Raw genomic sequence first — 17,272 nt, 5'->3', positions numbered from 1 at the left:
TTGGAAACTTCTTGGGAGATAGCCCGCTGACCCATCAATTACTATTGGCTAATGCCTTTTATTTATTTATTAAAAATTTTTATTTGATAGGTATTGATTGTACGTATTTATGGGGTACAGAATTATATTTCAGTGCATGTGTACAATGTATAGTGATCAATCAGTGTAATTAGCAAATGCATCACTAGTGTACACTAGTAGGACTTATTTTTCCTATCTAGCTGTAATTTTGTGCCCATTAACCAACCTCTTCATATCCTCGCACTCCTTTTCCATCTCTAGTAACCACAGCTCTACTCTGTACTTCCAAAAGTTCAAATTATTATTTTATTTTTTAGCTCCCACATGTGAGTGAGAACATGTGGTATTTCTGTGCCTGGGTATGCCTTTTCTTTTAGAAATTTTTATACTTCTGTCATATCATTATATCGTTGTTTTTAACAGATAACTATGAAGTTTATCCGCACCAAAAGTTTACTATGTAAGATGTCTTATGTATCTTTTTATCCCTAGTACCTAACATGGTGCATGATGTATAGAATAGTGGCCAAGAAATTTTTTATATGCGTGGGTGAATGAATGTTATTTTGTGCTCATAGGCTGTTGAAATCTGTATGCTTTTTCTAATTCCACCCTACTTCTTATCATTCTTTCCCACAAGCTGATAAAATATGTTCTGCATTTACTGTTACTTATTTGTCATTTTGCAAATTGAAGATTAGTTAACCTGAATGAGTACCTTCTGTGCTAGGAGCATTTATGTGTGCTATCTTATTTAATATCTCATTTAATCCTTCAAAATAGGCAGTAGTCCCAATTTGCTTAAGACTTTAGCTTATGAGTAATTGAGTTATAATTTAACCTTCCCATTCTTTGTTTTTAGTTTTTTATTTTTGTGTGCACGTGTGATTTTTTAGATTACTTGAGGATTCAATCATTCAGCAAGTGATTATTGAGTATCTCCTATATTCCAGGCACTATTCTAGGCATTGGGGATACAAGAGTGGGGAAAAAAAGAAAATTCCTTCCTTTATGTTGTGACATTCTAGTGCTCCTCAAAGCTTTTTTACAGCTGCTTTAGAACCATTCCTTTCTTCTTTCTGCTATCTCTTTGAGTCAGCATGTAAACAATAATGATATACATTTACAATATGGTCTTTGAAGGTGATATTCTACCAAGATTGCAGTAGATTGCTATATTACCACTTAAATCAGGTCTATTTCTATAGGTGATTTAATATTGGTGAGGTAATACCAGAGAACAGAACTGTGTGAGAACTTTTAAGAAGGACCCCCCTTCCTAAGGATTTGTCTTTAGTAATGCCAAGTAGAAGCTATACTTAATACTTGTAAAATTTGGGTGGGCTTGGTTTGGTGGGGGTAGGTGTAAATAGTAATAGGGGCTTGTACCACTTGCCAGAGTAACCACCAGGGACACTTCTCTATTCTAGTTCTAATTCCTTTATTTTCTTCTACTCTCAGAGACTGGCTTTTCTACTTCCTTTTCTAATTTTTTTTTTAAGACTTTATTTTTTTAAGAGTAGTTTCAGGTTCACAGCAAAATTCAGAGGAAGGCACAAAGATATATACCCTGGACCCCAAAAGATGCATAGTAATTTTTTTTTTTTTGAGGTGCTGGTAAAAATGGAAAATTACAATATTTTTAAGCTTCCTTTTGTGCTTTTTCCTCTACTTTCTCTTTCCTACTTCTCCTTTCCACTTCCCCACTTAAACTCTACTCTGAGGTCTTTCTCTCACAATTCTCTTTTAATTTGTATCCCCTGTCCACCAATTTAGGACAGTGTGCTCAAGCAAGAATATTATATACCTTTCACTCCCCTTCTATGTGCTCCCACAGCACTCCATACTTTTCTTATGATGGCACACATTATTATAATTTCCTGGCGATTTGACTGTGAATTTCTTTAGGGTAGGGTTGTGTTATTTTGGTTTATTGAAATATGATAGACTCACAGTAAACATTTGTTAAATGAATGGTGATTATCATTTCTTTATAATTCATCCAGGTATCCTGCTCTGTTCCTAGCACTTGGAATGTAGAGAAGTTCTTTTATGTAATAGTACTTTAGAAGTCATGATAATTGAAAAAAAAAAAAAAAAAAAAAAAAAAAGTCATGATAATTGTTTTAAACGAATTTGGGGGAAAAAGTGAAAGCTGGTCAAAATGACATACATATTCAGGTATTCTCAATTTATTTTATTAAAGTGCTTTTGATTTACAAAGATCACTGTCACCAACTGTTTATATAAAGATGATTTTCATTAGAATTTTGGAACTCTAAGGAATCTTAAAAGCCATCTAATTATGTGGTTTCTTTTTTTTTTTAAAGATGACCGGTAAGGGGATCTTAACCCTTGACTTGGTGTTGTCAGCACCATGCTCACCCAGTGAGCTAACCAGCCATCCCTATATGGGATCCGAACCTATGGCCTTAGTGTTATCAGCACCACACTCTCCTGAGTTAGCCACGGGCCGGCCCCTAATTATGTGGTTTCTTGAACCACTGGGCTAGGTGTATCACAATCACCCAGGAGGCTTCTTAAAAATAGAGATTCCAGCCCCACACCCAGACCTATTGGGCTTGTGATGGCAGCTAGGAAATTTGTACTTTAAAAAAGCTTCATACTTTATTGATATGTGTCAGGTTTGTGAACGACAGATCTTGTCTAACTGCACAGTAAAATAAAAGTTCTTCCTCTAACATCTCTGATAAGTGGTTAGTGAGCCTCTCCTTTGGATACTTTCATCCATTCTATTGTGGAAAAGCTCTGTAATTATTGGAAAGTTTTTCCTAGATTGTACCTCAAAACTGCTTTCCAATAACCACTTACTGTTTCTGATTCTGTCCACAGGAGCAATGCAGAATAAATCTGGTTTTTTATTTTAAATGATAGCCATTCAGATACTTGGACAGGTGTTATGCCCACAGAATCATCTCTTTTCCTGACTGAACATCCCTTGTTTTTCAAACCACATTTCATTTGACAAGATTTACCTTTTCCCATCAAGTTTTTCTTTCTTCTAGATATACTTTTTTAGTATGCTTCTTAAATTGTGATATTTCAGATGTCATTATTAATGAGCAATAAGGTAAGACTATTACCTCACTTTATTTTGGCTCAATAATTTCATTAATCTAGCCCTAAACTGTTTTTGTTTTGGCAGCAACATGTTGGGTAATATTGAACTTGTGCTTTAATCTTTTTTTTTTCTTTAGTTGTGTTTAATCTTCTTGTTTTTGACTCTACTTTTAAACAGTTTCCCTTATAGTAGATGGACTTTTTTTGTTTTTAACTTAGGTACAGTGTGTCATATTTATTATTAAATTTAAAATTGTACTTCTGGCCTATTTCACTAGCTTTAAAATTATGATTGTTATCTAAAATATTTGCTTTGTATCATTTTTGTACCATTTGTGTATTTGGTAAATTAATAAATCTGTTTCCTCTCAGTTTGGTGGGTTTTTTTTCTTTTCCTTAAACAGTTTCTTGGAGTATAATGTACAGAAAAGTATACAATTCTATAATAATTTTCACAAAGTAACATTTGTTTAACCACTGCATTACCAGCACCTCAGAATCCCCACTTGTGTCCCATTGTATTTACGACTATCCCTTTTTCACCAAGAAACCACTATCCTAATACCACAAATTATTTTTTCCTGGTTTTGAATTTCATATACGGTATATGTGGAATCATAGGGTATGTACTGTCCTCTTTTGCTCAGCTTTTATTTTTTTGAGATTCATCCATGTTAGTGCATGTAGCCATAATTATTTATTCTCATTGCTTTGTATTATTCCATTATATGAATTTATTTATCTGTTCTACCGTTGACGGACGTTAGAATTGTTTTTTTGTGAATGTCTCTGTGAATATATGTGTACATTTCTGTTGCTATTCCAAGGAGTGGAATGCTAGGAAATACATTAGGAATATATATTCAGTTTTAGTAGGTACCACCAAATATTTTTCCAAACTTGTTATACCACTGTTTGCTAAAGTGCTTTTGATTTACACAATTTTATCCCCTCCAGCAGTGTAGGAAAGTCCCAGGTACTCTACATCCTTGCCTTAGTATTGTGTCTTTTTCATTTGGGTTATCCTGGTGGGTGTGTTAATAGTATCATATTGGGTTTTAGTTTGCATTTCCTTGGTAACCAATAAAGTTGAGTGGCTTTACATATGCTTATTGGCCCTTCGGTATTCATTTTTTGGTGAAGTGTCTGTTCAGATCCTTTACCTGGATTTCTACTGAGTTGTCTTTTTGTTACTGTTTTTTAGTTCTTTCTTTTGTGGACTATATGTATTGTAGATACTTCACCTGGTCTGTGACTTGCCTTTTAACTCTGGGTTGACCATTGAGGAATAGAATTTCTTAATTTTAATGGCCAAATTATCTGTTTGTTTGGTTTTTTTCCTTTTTGCTTAGTCCTTTTAAAGAAATGTTTGCCTAATCTAAGGTAATAAAGATAGTCTTCTGTGTTTTCTTTTTGAAGCTTTGTTTTATCTTTCACATCGAGGTCTACATTTGGGATTTTTTTTGGGGGGGATGATAAAGTAGGAGTCAAGAATCATTTTTCTCCATATAGATAACTAGCATCATTTATTAAAAAGACAGTTTTCTCCACTGCCCTGCAGTGTACTTTTCATAAATCAAGTGACCACCATATATGTTTAGATATATATGTGGGTCTTTTTCTTACCTCTTTTCTCATCATTGGTCTGTTTGCCTGAGTTAATGCCACAATGCCTTATTATAATATTAGTCTTTGTTTGGTGGCATAAAGTTTGTTCTTTTTATCAAGATTGTCTTGGCTATTCTTAGCCCTTTGCTCCTCTGTATATGTTTTAAAATATACTTGTCAATTTAAAAACAAATCAGAAGAAATTATGGGGTTTGTAGATTTTACAGAATCTACAGATCGATTTGAGGAGAATTGACATTTTTACAATATGAGTCTTCCAGTCCGTGAACACCTGAGGGTACTTCAGAAAGATCATGGAGATCCAGTTAAATTTATCTAATTTTTTTTTGTTTTTTTGTTTTTGGCTGCTGATGGTATGGGGATCCAAACCTTTGACATTGGTGTTACAACACCACACCCTAACCAACTGAGCTAACTGGCCCTGTATTTTTAATTGTACATATTTGTGGGGTACCGCGTGTTTCAATACAAGCATTTATTGTACAGTGATTCACTTAGGGTAGATAGGATGTCTGTCACCTAAACATTTATCTTTTCTTTGTGGTGATTATGTTCAAGATCCTCTTTTCTAGGTATTTAGAAATGTACAATATAATATTTATTAACCATAGTCCTTATAGCTATAAGCCCAGAACTTATTCTTCTCATCCACCCTGTAACTTTGTTCAGTTTCTTTTAATAATGTTTGGTAGTTTAGGTTTATTCCTGGGTATTTGATTTTTTTTTTTTTTTCTTTAATTGAAACATAATTGATTGTACATATCTTTGGGGTACCACATTGGGTATTTGATTCTTGTTTATGCTTGACATCATTTAAAAACTTTTATTTTATATGCTTGTTTCTGTGGTGCTGGTATATAGAAATAAAATTGATTTTTATATACTGATCATGCTGAATTAACTTACTAATAATATGCGAAATCTTTTGGATTTTCTGTATATAGTATGTAATCTTGTCAACTGTGAATAATCATGGTTTTCTTTCTTTCCAGTTCTTACAGCTTCTGACTTTTCTTGTTTTAGAATTAGCAGGAGCCTCCAGAAAAATGTTGAATAAAAATGGTGATAGCAGGCATCCTTGTCTCAGTCTCAATTTGAGGGGAAAGTTTTCAATATTTTACCATTAAGTATGATATTTGCTATATATTTCTTAAGACCGTCTTTAACAGGTTGAGAAATTCCTTTATCTGCCTTAGTTTGCTAAGAGAATTTTCATAAGTAGGTATTGACTTTTTATACATCATTGGATTCCATTTGCCAGTATTTTGTTTAGGGCTTTTGCATCTCTAATGGGGTGAGATTGGGCTGTAATGTCTTTGTCGGGTTTTCGCGATAAAGTTATGCTGGCTTTGTAAAATGACTTGGGAAGTGTTCCTCCTTTTCTTTAATGCTTTTAGTTTATTTAGATAGATGTTATTTCTTTCTTGAATGTTCAGAGGAATTCGTTGGGGAAGCCACTGAAGCCTAGAGACTTATTTGTGGGAAGATATTTAATAATTGATCCAATTTCTTTCATAAATATGAGACAAATCAAGTCTTCACTTAATTCTTATTTCAGTTCTGGTAAATTATGTTTTTCAAGGAATATATTTATTTCATCTGAATTGTCAAATTATTTGTGTAAAATCGTTCATAATATTCTCTTAACCTTTTTAACGTCTAAATAGTTCATTGTGATGCTCCCTTTTGCATTTCTGAGTTGGTGATTTGTGCTTTTTCTTTCTTGATCAGTCTTGCTCTAAATAAAGGTCTATATTTTAGTTCTGTTGATTTTCCCTATTGTACATTTGTTTTCTTTTCAAAACGTTTGCTGTTATTTTAATTATTTGCTTCTTTCTGCTTTGTGTACTTTTCTTTCTTGTGATAGATGCTTAAATCAAAATGATTTTCTAGCTTTTCCTTTTTTTAAAATATAATGCATTTAGACCAATAAATTTTCTTCAGAGCACAGCTGACCAACCAATAATGTCTAATCTGTTGTTAGATCTACACATTACGTTCTTAATTTCAGTTATATTTTTTAGTTCTAGAATTTCCTTTGGATTTTTTTAGGTTTTATTTCTCTAGTGAAATTCTTCATCTTTTCCTCTATTTTCTCGTGTATTAAGTTCTTTTCTAATAAAGATGTAGATCTTTCTGTTGCCTATATTTTTTTCCTCTTGGTTTTTGTTCACTTGGTTCTTTCTCTTGCTATGCCTGATAATTTTTGATTTGATGCTGAACATTATGAAAAATTGTGGAGACTAGATGATGATACCTTCTCACACAGAGAGTTCAGTCTTCCCTCTGGTGGGGAGACTGAGTTGGGGATACTAATCACTTTACTCCCAGGAGGGACTAGGCTGACTGGAGGCTGCTTGCATTGAGTATGGCTTCATCTCCCTCTGGTTTGCCCCAACTCCTAGAATGGAGCCAAAGGTTCTGGCTTTTTTTTTGTCTTTTTCGTGACCGGCACTCAGCCAGTGAGTGCACCGGCCATTCCCATATAGGATCCGAACCCGCAGTGGGAGCGTTACAGCGCTCCCAGCGCCGCACTCTCCCAAGTGCGTTCACCAGTACCCCTTATTCCTGAAGGGGGCTAACTCTCCACTGAACTCATTCTTGATTTTACAAAGGTTTTCTCCTTAGCTTCTTAGATCCCTGTCCTATCCACCTTTACAATTTTTTTTCAGAAAATGTCTTAAGGGGAAAATCAGCTGAGTGTCACTTTCAGATATCTGACCCTCCCCCTCCCTACTAGGTTTTTGGCTCCAAATTTTGTCTCTAGCCCTATAAAACTCCTAAAAGCTCTATTGGTTTACTCTTAGGGTCTTGCCCTACTCACAGGATGGACAAATACCCCAAAGGAAAAGCTACTGAAGAATGTTGTCTCATCTCTTTTTGTTACCTCCTCTCCATAGTCTTGGCTTCTCAAGGCCTGGTTGTAGTGTCAGTTCTGGTGCCTTTAAAAATAGGCTGTTACAGCTTTTCTAGTTCTCAGCTGGAGTGTACATTTGCAGCTACCTACTTTATTATAGCCTAAAGCAGAAATTTAATTTTAAGAAAATGTTGAACATAATAGGTGTGACTAGATGCTGTGGGAGCACAGGAAAGTACTTGGCCCAACTTGAGTTAGGAAAAGTGTCTGATGGAGAGTGACCACTGGAATAGCTCTTGAAGGATATATAATAAGGCAGGTGAAATAGAGAAGGTAGTATGTTCCAACCAGAAGGAAGCAAAGGAGCAGTGATGTAAGATATGAGCAAAGGAGCAGTGATGTAAGATAGCATGGCAGGGGCAAGGAAAAAATCACGAATAGAAGTACTACTCTTACAGTATGAAGTTTAAGGCAGAAAGTGATAGAAGGTGTGTGAGGCTGGAGGGGTAGGTCATAGAGGGATTTGTGTGCCATGCCTGGGAGATTGTACTTAAACTCATAGGTAATGGTGAACCTTTCAGAGTTTAAAGCTGGGGAGGATTTGTGATTTAATGAAGAGACTAGCAGTATGTGGAATATAAAAAATATATATACATAAAAACAGTTCCCTTGATTAAATATAAAATACTACCTGGGGCTTTCATTATTTTACTTGTTCTTTATTTTGGATAGATGGGAATAAAATTAAGCACAGAAATTACTTTTTGTAAATGCTATCCTGGTAATATTACTGTTTAGTACACATTTGAATTGATTTGGAAAAGTGATCTTAGAATCAGTATTACTTAGTAAGAATGAGTCTTCTCAAACTATTATCTTTTGAGTTTTTTTGTTACTGCTAGTTTTAGCTAATGATGATAACACTAGGCCAAATAGGGATTTCTTGGCCCTATTCTTAAATTTTGGTATAAGGTATATTAAAGTTCAAAGATACCATCATGATGTTTTTCATGACTAATTGTATAATGTTTAAATGTATAATGTAATTGAATACTTAAATTGTATGTTTAAAAGAATTATTTATATATTATAACATTTTGTAAATTTGTTTTTTCTGATATCATTAGAGAATCAGGTAGTTTAGAGGTGAGAAGGAGAAAACATATTTGAGTGCCTTTTGCATTCTGTAATGTTCTTTACATAAGTTATATCATTTAGTTTTCATAAAACTATGATATGGTAATCTCCATATAACTGTTCCTTTCTGTTATATATCATGTTTTGTGATATTTCTTATATATGTTTGTGTTATTTAATGTCAAACACCAGATAATGACATTTTTTAATATAATCTGTCATTCAAAGTTGTTTTCTCTCTCATAACCCCCATTGTGTCTCTGACCTAAAGGTGGAGTTAGTGGTTTTCTTGTTCCTCATTGCTAGTCTGTATTATTGTTCCTTTTATCTCCCTAAAAGCCTCCCCAGTTTCATCACATACCATCACCTACCTCTCCATGTGTGAATTTATTTCTTCATTGTTGATTTATTTGGCTGGGTTACCTAACTTTACTTTTCTATTTGTTTTGGTATTTTAGATAAAAGCTTATCTTAGTAGGAATTTAATTTCTCATGAATGGTTAATTCTCTCCATCTAGAAGTTTTTTGACTGCCTTCACTTGGTTCTCAGGAACCTTTAGGGAAGTTATGTGTTCCCCACAACACTAGAGTAAGCCAAGAGGCAGGAAAGAAGAAATTCCAATTAAAATTTCTGTTTTGAGGAGATACATTGTCAATGTATACAGCCCTTCATGCTTTAATAGCTCTTAATTCATCTCTGTATGATGAATTAATTTCATGAAGTTATCATTCATAATCAGGAAAAAGGTTTCAGCTATGGTCTATACTTTGTAAGGAATGAGATAAGTAAGTAATATATTTTTGAAGAGATTTCCATCAAAAATAATTATTATGATAAAGATTGTAATGCTTGGATTAACTTCACTTGTCTGGAACCCTCACTTATGAAAGTACCCTTTCCACTAACCAGAGTTATCTCTGTACTTTGTGTTTACCTGGCAGGTTGGGACCAAAAGGATTTTGGATTTTTTTGGATTTTGGAATTATTTGCAGATACTTAATTGCTTAAGCATCCCTAATCTGAAAATCCAAAATGCCCCAGTGAGCATCATGTTGGCCCTCAAAAAGTTTCAGATTTTTGGAGCATTTCAGATTTCAGATTTTTGGATTAGGGATGCTCAATCTGTGCTCATAAGAATCTGTTTTATTTAACACTAGTAGATTATTACCAGTTGTTGTCATTGTTTTATTAGTGAATACAGAACTTGAGTAAAGGTATCTAAGTCATTATTGTTTTAAAATGTGTACCTTCTAAAAATTAAGCCTATACTCAGCAGTTTAAAATATGTAGGAAAGATTAAAACAACACTCATGTTTTGTGTTTGTGGAAATCTTTTCAAATAGTAATTTAGTTCGGGTTATTTCCCCATCAATATTTTTTCATCATCTTTAAATGTGTAGTTTATCTGTTGTCCGTAGTATCTTTCGTTTATTACTGTTTAGTTTTTTTTAAATGGGCTGTTACTCTGTAATCATAGTCTGTTTATATTTCCTAAGATAAGTTAATGGCTATTTGCTGCCTTTGAAAGAAATTCACTATATTTTCTTATTCTCAAAAATTGGGAAAACTTAATTCCAAAATTACTATCAGATCATAATAGTGTTACTTAAACTTTAAAATGTTATATTCCCTGAACACTTCAACTTAATTAAACTGTAGATATTTGGTGAGACAATATAGTAAAGATTTTAATAAAGAGTAAGAGAATATTAGATATTGATATTAATTACGATAACCAGTACATAGTTTTATCTTCATCTATCACAAGTTTGATAGATTTTGAATAACCTTAAAAACATTTTTTAACATATAAACACATTTTTTGTAGTATTGCTAACCTTTCATGAGGGAGAATTCTAAAACATATTCTTGATGATAACTTGAAGCCTTGTCTTTTAATTTATTTTTTAATTGTTCTCTTATAGAATGTTTCTCCATCCCAGAGAGATGAAGTAATTCAGTGGCTGGCCAAACTCAAGTACCAGTTCAACCTTTATCCAGAAACATTTGCTCTGGCTAGTAGTCTTTTGGACAGGTTTTTAGCTACTGTAAAGGTAAATATTTTAAGATAAATTTGCACATAACATCTCAAGGGTTTACATGCTAAACCAGAGGTTATTACTGAACATTCTATAAAATGGAAAGAAGTGGAGGACTTTCCTGGAGAATGATGTATATACACATAAGAAGACATGGTGTCTTTTGCTATTGTTTTAAATTTTTGGAAGTGTTTCTAATTGTATTCTGTGATTTTCTTTCTTTTTGCTATAAGTATTCATAACTTATACTTAGCTTAATGAAATTTTTTATCTCTTGATCTTAGTATGGATCACATAGCATTGGCAGAATCTTTAGCCATCTTTTAACATTGGTATAATAGAAGTGGACAATGAATCAGACTAGAAAAGTATAAGCACATTTTTTTCTGTTGCTGCTTATTTATTGAGTATCCATACTATGTGATTTTCTGAACAATAAAAACCTTCTAGGAACATAACTTTGGAATATAACAAGATGTCATAAAACAGCTTTGGTATATTTTTGTTGAATGGCAGCATACAAATATATTAATAAGTTTTATATTGTACCTATTGGTATAATGTATCATTGGTTATGTTAGATTGGTCATAGTAGGCCCTCAACAGATTTAAAGCAAAAAAGTCAGCACTTGTATGGCAAGGCATGAAAGAGTAGAAAAGCAATTCAACTGTAGTTATTTGTATGCCTGTGAATATGTAAACAGGGGAACTGTGAATTAAATGCTTTGTTATTAGGTATAAAAAATAGAAGACAAAGAATTATGGAGTGTAAGAATTTGGATAGCCACTCAGTTACCTTTTTATGTTTCAAACTTGTATTCTTAAGAAGCTTAAAGAACTCTTAATTTTAATGATGCTTATTCCCTGAACTATGGTAATTTAAAATGCCTACTTTTATCTCAGCAACAAGTTTCCCGCCTTCCTCCCTCTCCCTCCTCCACAACTAATCACAGATAATTATCACAGATAATTGCACAGGAAAATGAGTTTAAGTTTATTGTCCTTCCTTGGGTTGTATATTCTTCAAAAATTTTTAATGTACTTGTTGTAGTAGCTTCTCTTATAAAAAGAGATTCTTACCATGTTTATTAAACATTTTTAACAAATTTGGGAAATTTCTGGGAAGAATTAGAGAATTTTGCCAAATATAATCTCATTTTTTCATATTTCTTATTTATTGGGTCCTGTCATGTTTACTAACATCAGATACCCTAACTTAGGGATAGTTAATCTTTATTGAAACAATTAATCTAAAATGTATTTGTAGTTTAAATAAAGGCACTTAAAGCAGACCATAAAAGGGTTACAACAATGAATGGAGCTTCAATCCTAGCTGTGCAGAAGAAATCACTATGAAGGTTTAATAAATGATAAGCTAATTAATCAAGGCCATATTCTGGTCACTAGAAGGCATCCTCAATTTCATGGGAATGTGATATTTAAGTATAAGATAAATGTTGGAACAGGTTTGTGCGTGTGTGTGTGTGTGTGTGTTACCTGACATACCCCTCTGTGTCATTCTGTGTTATTCAATATAATTGGAACAGGTGTGTGTGTGTGTGTGTGTGTGTGTGTGTGTGTGTGTGTGTGTGTGTGTGTGTGTGTGTGTGTGTGTGGAATGTGATATTTAAGTATAAGATAAATGTTGGAACAGGTTTGTGTGTGTGTGTGTGTGTGGAATGTGATATTTAAGTATAAGATAAATGTTGGAACAGGTTTGTGTGTGTGTGTGTGTGTGTGTGTGTGTTACCTGACATACCCCTCTGTGTCATTCAATATAATTGAACTAAATTGTTGAAACTGGATTCTGGTGCTGCATTGGCAAACACTCTGAAAGTGGGCCTACTTTATTATAGATGGGAAAACAGGCAAATTCAAGCCTTCCCATGTGTGTCAAACCCAAGAAGTTAATGTTTTTCCACTAATTAATTTTGTATAGATTTAAGACTTTTTGATTCTTATCATGGAACTTGAATATAGGTTTGTGAGGATGTGTGTGGACACTTAATAATTACAAAATTTCTACTCATCTGCTGGCATCCTATACTCCTATACTTTTTTAAAGCATTTGAATACTAATAGTCTTACTTTTATATTCTTCTCTTTCTCTTTAATTCCCCTAACACCTAGTATGTTATCTTACTGATATTTTGTTAGACAGATAAAGGGACTAAAACTAGCTGAAAAAATATGTATACACACACATAAAAGTATGTTTTTAAATTTGAGGAACATTATTTATTAATGAAAACTTATCTTCTGAAATCAAGCTCTTCTCTGCTTGATAGAAATTAACTTTGGCCAACTGGCTTTGGTCGAACTTCAAGCAATGGAATGATCTTCCTATTTCCATAGAGTATCACATGGCTAGGGTTGTGATGTTAAAAGTTAACCCCAATGTAAAAAAGCAGTGGGTGGGAATCAAATTTACTGAATTCCATGAAATTGTATGTATACTTATCTGCATATCTAGTTTTTAAAAATTCATAAAAAGTTAATAAACTTTTTGAAAAAAATCACTAAAGTTGCTTTTTCTTTTTTTCCTCTTCAAAACTTTAGGCCCACCCAAAATATCTGAGTTGTATTGCAATCAGCTGTTTTTTCTTAGCCGCCAAGACTGTTGAGGAGGATGAGGTAATAAATCCTTTTAAGATTAGTTATGTTTATTTTTTGAAAATTTCTGTCCATTTATTAAATTCGCCTTTTGTTTGCCAAAACAAAAGTTGAAAATGATTTTAATTTTTTTCTGCCCTCTCCTCTCTTTGCATTGGATAGAGAATTCCAGTACTGAAAGTATTGGCAAGAGACAGTTTCTGTGGATGTTCCTCATCTGAAATTTTGAGAATGGAGAGAATTATTCTGGATAAGTTGAATTGGGATCTTCACACAGCCACACCATTGGATTTTCTTCACATTGTAAATATCCCTGAAATCTTGTAGTTTCTTATTTGAATATGTAGTCCTGTTTCAGTAACTTGAAAAAAGACTGCTCACATAATTATTTTGTATTGGTTTGTAGGAAAGAAAAAATATTGAAGTTAGCCAATAAAAAAATAGAAATTGCTAAAATTGCAAACTTAGAAATTGAGTAATCCCTAAGTAGGTTATGTCAACGTTTATACAAAATTTCTTAGATATTTAAGTAAAATTAAAATGATGTTCTTGTGATTTTCAGTTCCATGCCATTGCAGTGGCAACGAGGCCCCAGTTACTTTTCAGTTTGCCCAAACTGAGCCCATCGCAACATTTGGCAGTCCTTACCAAGCAACTCCTTCACTGTATGGCATGCAACCAACTTCTGCAGTTCAAAGGATCCATGCTTGCTCTGGCCATGGTTAGTCTGGAGATGGAGAAACTTATTCCTGACTGGCTTCCTCTTACAATTGAACTGCTTCAGAAAGCACAGGTAGGTGTCAGTCTAATTAAATAGTGTTCATTTTAAGTTTTTCCTCTTACTGGAATACATACAGTTACCAGATGGTTATAAAACTGAGACATTTCTAATATTGTAACCATTCGTAAGAGTAGACGAGTCAAGTATTATACACTTTAAATTTACAGGCTTTTTTTCTTTTTATCTGTTAAAAAGGATGATGATCAGAGCAGTATGTTAGCTTGAGCTCTACTTATGTAGTGTAACACAGGCTGCTTGCTTCTCCTTTACAAGGGAGATATGTTCTTTTAATAACTTATCTTAGATTAAAATAATTTAGAGAAGTGTTTCCTTCCATTGAAATAAATGCTGTAATGAAAATAAATCCTAGTAGTTGCTATGGTGGTGAGAATTTTTAGAAATATCATAAACCACCATATAATGAACAGTGTGGCACAGAAAATTTACTCTGCCTACCTGGAGTATTAGAAAGTAAAGTTGAATATTCACATTAGACTGTGAAGTGGAACAACAGGAATTAATAGAAAACCTCCTACATTTTTTTTTATTGGGAAAAAGACATATCTCTAAATACCTCGTGACTTGGTCTCTGTGCCTATTCCCAAGTTAGTACAGAGACAATTTGCTTTATAAAGTGTTAGTGTCACAAAGAAAAGTCAGATTTTGAAGCATAAATAATAATGTGTGAATAGCATGTGTATTATGTAGCTTTGAGAGCTTGTTCTCTACTGAAGAACACCAGAGAATCTTCTGATTCTCTTTCATAAGTTTTCTGGTGCTAGAAGAAAAAAGCGTTCACTGAAACTTGTTTTCCTCCTAACTGAAGAAATATTGTAAACTTGGGAATTGGCAGAGTCTTCATAGAAATCCTTTCATTCAGCTCCTTTATTTTATAGCTCCAGTTCAGGGAACTTGGGGCATTCTCAGAGCCATGTAGAACTACTTAGTCGTGAAGACAACTTAAAAGAACTAGTGCTTTTTCTATGCTACACAAACCTTAAAGATTCGAGGCCAGTGCTTTTTAGTTTCTTTTAGAAGTGTAACCCTTTCCCTGCCCTCCTTCCTCCAACAAAATCTTGTACACATACAGTCCCAAAACACAGAGTAGAAAAGTGGAGCTGTACTTTGTAATATGTGTTTATGGTGGAGACTGTCCTGGTGCAGCATCCTACTCAACATGGCCTTTTCCCTTCCATAAGCTGTTTGGACATAGTTTGAAAACCCCCGTTCATTTTCTCATATACATAATTAATAGTTACATTCTACAAATACTTATTGAGAAATCTGTGATCTACACACTGGGGATTCAGTGATTTTTTTTTTAATTTTTTTTTTTTAAGGTCTCTGCCCCATGTAGTATCCAAGTTACAAAGGGGAAGATAGTGAACAAAAACAAGTAAGATCACAACACTTGGTAGAGACTTTGGGACTTGGTCTAGTAGTTCTTCTACTCTTAAACCAACCTTGAACTGATGACCAATCCTTGTGGCTCAAACATAGATGGCTCCTGGTTCTTCAGGACTCAGTTCTGTCTTTGCAAAGTTCACCTGTGTTCAGGTAGGAACACCAGCTCTAATATCTTTGTAATTAGACCTGTGACAAGGCCATACTAATATTAGATACTCCTCCTGGATTTCTGGTTCAGTACAGGAAATTCTTGCATCAGATCAGTTGAGATCATGCCAGAATTACTTCTGACATAATTCCCAGTGTCTTAGTTTGAGGAGGGTTTGTTGCAGACATTTTGTGTTGTGAGGAACACTGCCTGTGCCACCTCTGGACTTGACAAAGTGTGGTGAGTGTTCCCTGGTTTGAAAAGTAAGCTTCCTCTTGTCTCTCTTAGCCTCTCCCCTACTCCTCCTACCTCCTTGAGCTCTTGTGCTACCTGTTGGTCACCATTCTGGGATGACGAAACCTTTTTCTTCCCACCCCTTCTACCCTTGCCCTACTTGTGTGGCTGTGCTCACATCCTCCTTTTTCTGACTGACGTGGCCTACCCTGATAATCTCAGGGTGTTAACTCTGCCTAGATTGTGTAGTGGTCTCCCTAGTTTCTAGCTGGGCAGTAGTCAGATGTTTTAAATTAAAACTAGAGTAGGCAGTTAACGAAGTAGACCCTGCCCACCAAGGTCTCCTGGTTCTTTTTGAAGGTGCCTATGGTCAGACTACTCTAGCATGTATTTTCAGTGCTTCGTGTTGCCCACCAAACCTGGATCCATCTGGACCTGTCACTAAGGTCATGCTATTGTGCTCTCTCTTCTCATCAGTAACCTACTTGAATGTCTATTTCAGTGCTACTTGACTCCACCCCCTTGGAGAGCTCAATTACAATTTTGTTTGTTTTTGTCGCAAGGGATACTTAGAAATGGTCATCATATTTAAATTTGGGGAGATAGTCATGAAAAATAACAATAAATGTTCTCTTGACACACCCTATAATTAAGAGTTCATTTATCCTTTTAACAGAGCTCCATTAAAGGATTTGTTTGGTGTCTAGAGATACGGTAACTCCAGTATGTGCTTGTTTTTTTCCACTGGATCTCAACAAGGATCAAATTATTTCATTTTCTTAGAACAAATTCAGATTGTACTAGATTAAACGGAATTTATTTTGATGTGTTATTTGGACAAAGGACTTACTTGGGACTTGGATGGAAGAGGAGTTCATATAAATCTAATGTCCTTTCTAGTCTATCATTTTCTGCCAGTCTTCACCTCTGAAATATAACTCCCTATTTACTTAATTTTTTTCACATAGAAATATTATGGTGACACAAGTAGTCTTCCTTTTACTTAAATGTGTTTTTTTTTTTTTTTTTAGTATTCTACCATGGTATTTATTATGCTCAATGAATAAGATATTAGAATATTTGTGGTACTTTCACTTTTCTAGGCCACTAAGAATCATACAGTTGCTGAAGAACAGTTCATTAAACTAGGTAGTTACTTTTTAGAAATAATTTCTATACTATAGCCTTCTTTTCATTTCCCAATTTCTGTCTTTCATTTCTATTACCTCTCTTTTGTAGGCTTTTGAAGTAGTGGCAGAAACCCCATCGCTTCTTTTGTGCTTTGTTCCACTGTTCTTAGCATCGTTCAGCTTGTTCTGCATCC

The 17,272-nt window shown here is 34.0% G+C and overlaps 1 protein-coding gene across 2 annotated transcripts in view; it reads left to right on the top strand.

The window, feature by feature from the left end:
• Positions 1 to 17,272, top strand: part of CCNI (cyclin I) — a 30,078-nt gene that overhangs the window by 9,273 nt on the left and 3,533 nt on the right. For both annotated transcript variants that reach the window (XM_063108549.1, XM_063108548.1), the window contains 4 exons: positions 10,652 to 10,780; positions 13,325 to 13,399; positions 13,541 to 13,681; positions 13,941 to 14,171. In XM_063108549.1, coding sequence (XP_062964619.1) covers positions 10,652 to 10,780; positions 13,325 to 13,399; positions 13,541 to 13,681; positions 13,941 to 14,171 — 576 coding nt within the window. The remainder of the gene's footprint in view (positions 1 to 10,651; positions 10,781 to 13,324; positions 13,400 to 13,540; positions 13,682 to 13,940; positions 14,172 to 17,272) is intronic.

Source organism: Cynocephalus volans, chromosome 9, assembly GCF_027409185.1.
Source record: "Cynocephalus volans isolate mCynVol1 chromosome 9, mCynVol1.pri, whole genome shotgun sequence".
Lineage (NCBI taxonomy): Eukaryota > Metazoa > Chordata > Mammalia > Dermoptera > Cynocephalidae > Cynocephalus > Cynocephalus volans.
This window is presented reverse-complemented; position numbering and strand designations above follow the sequence as displayed.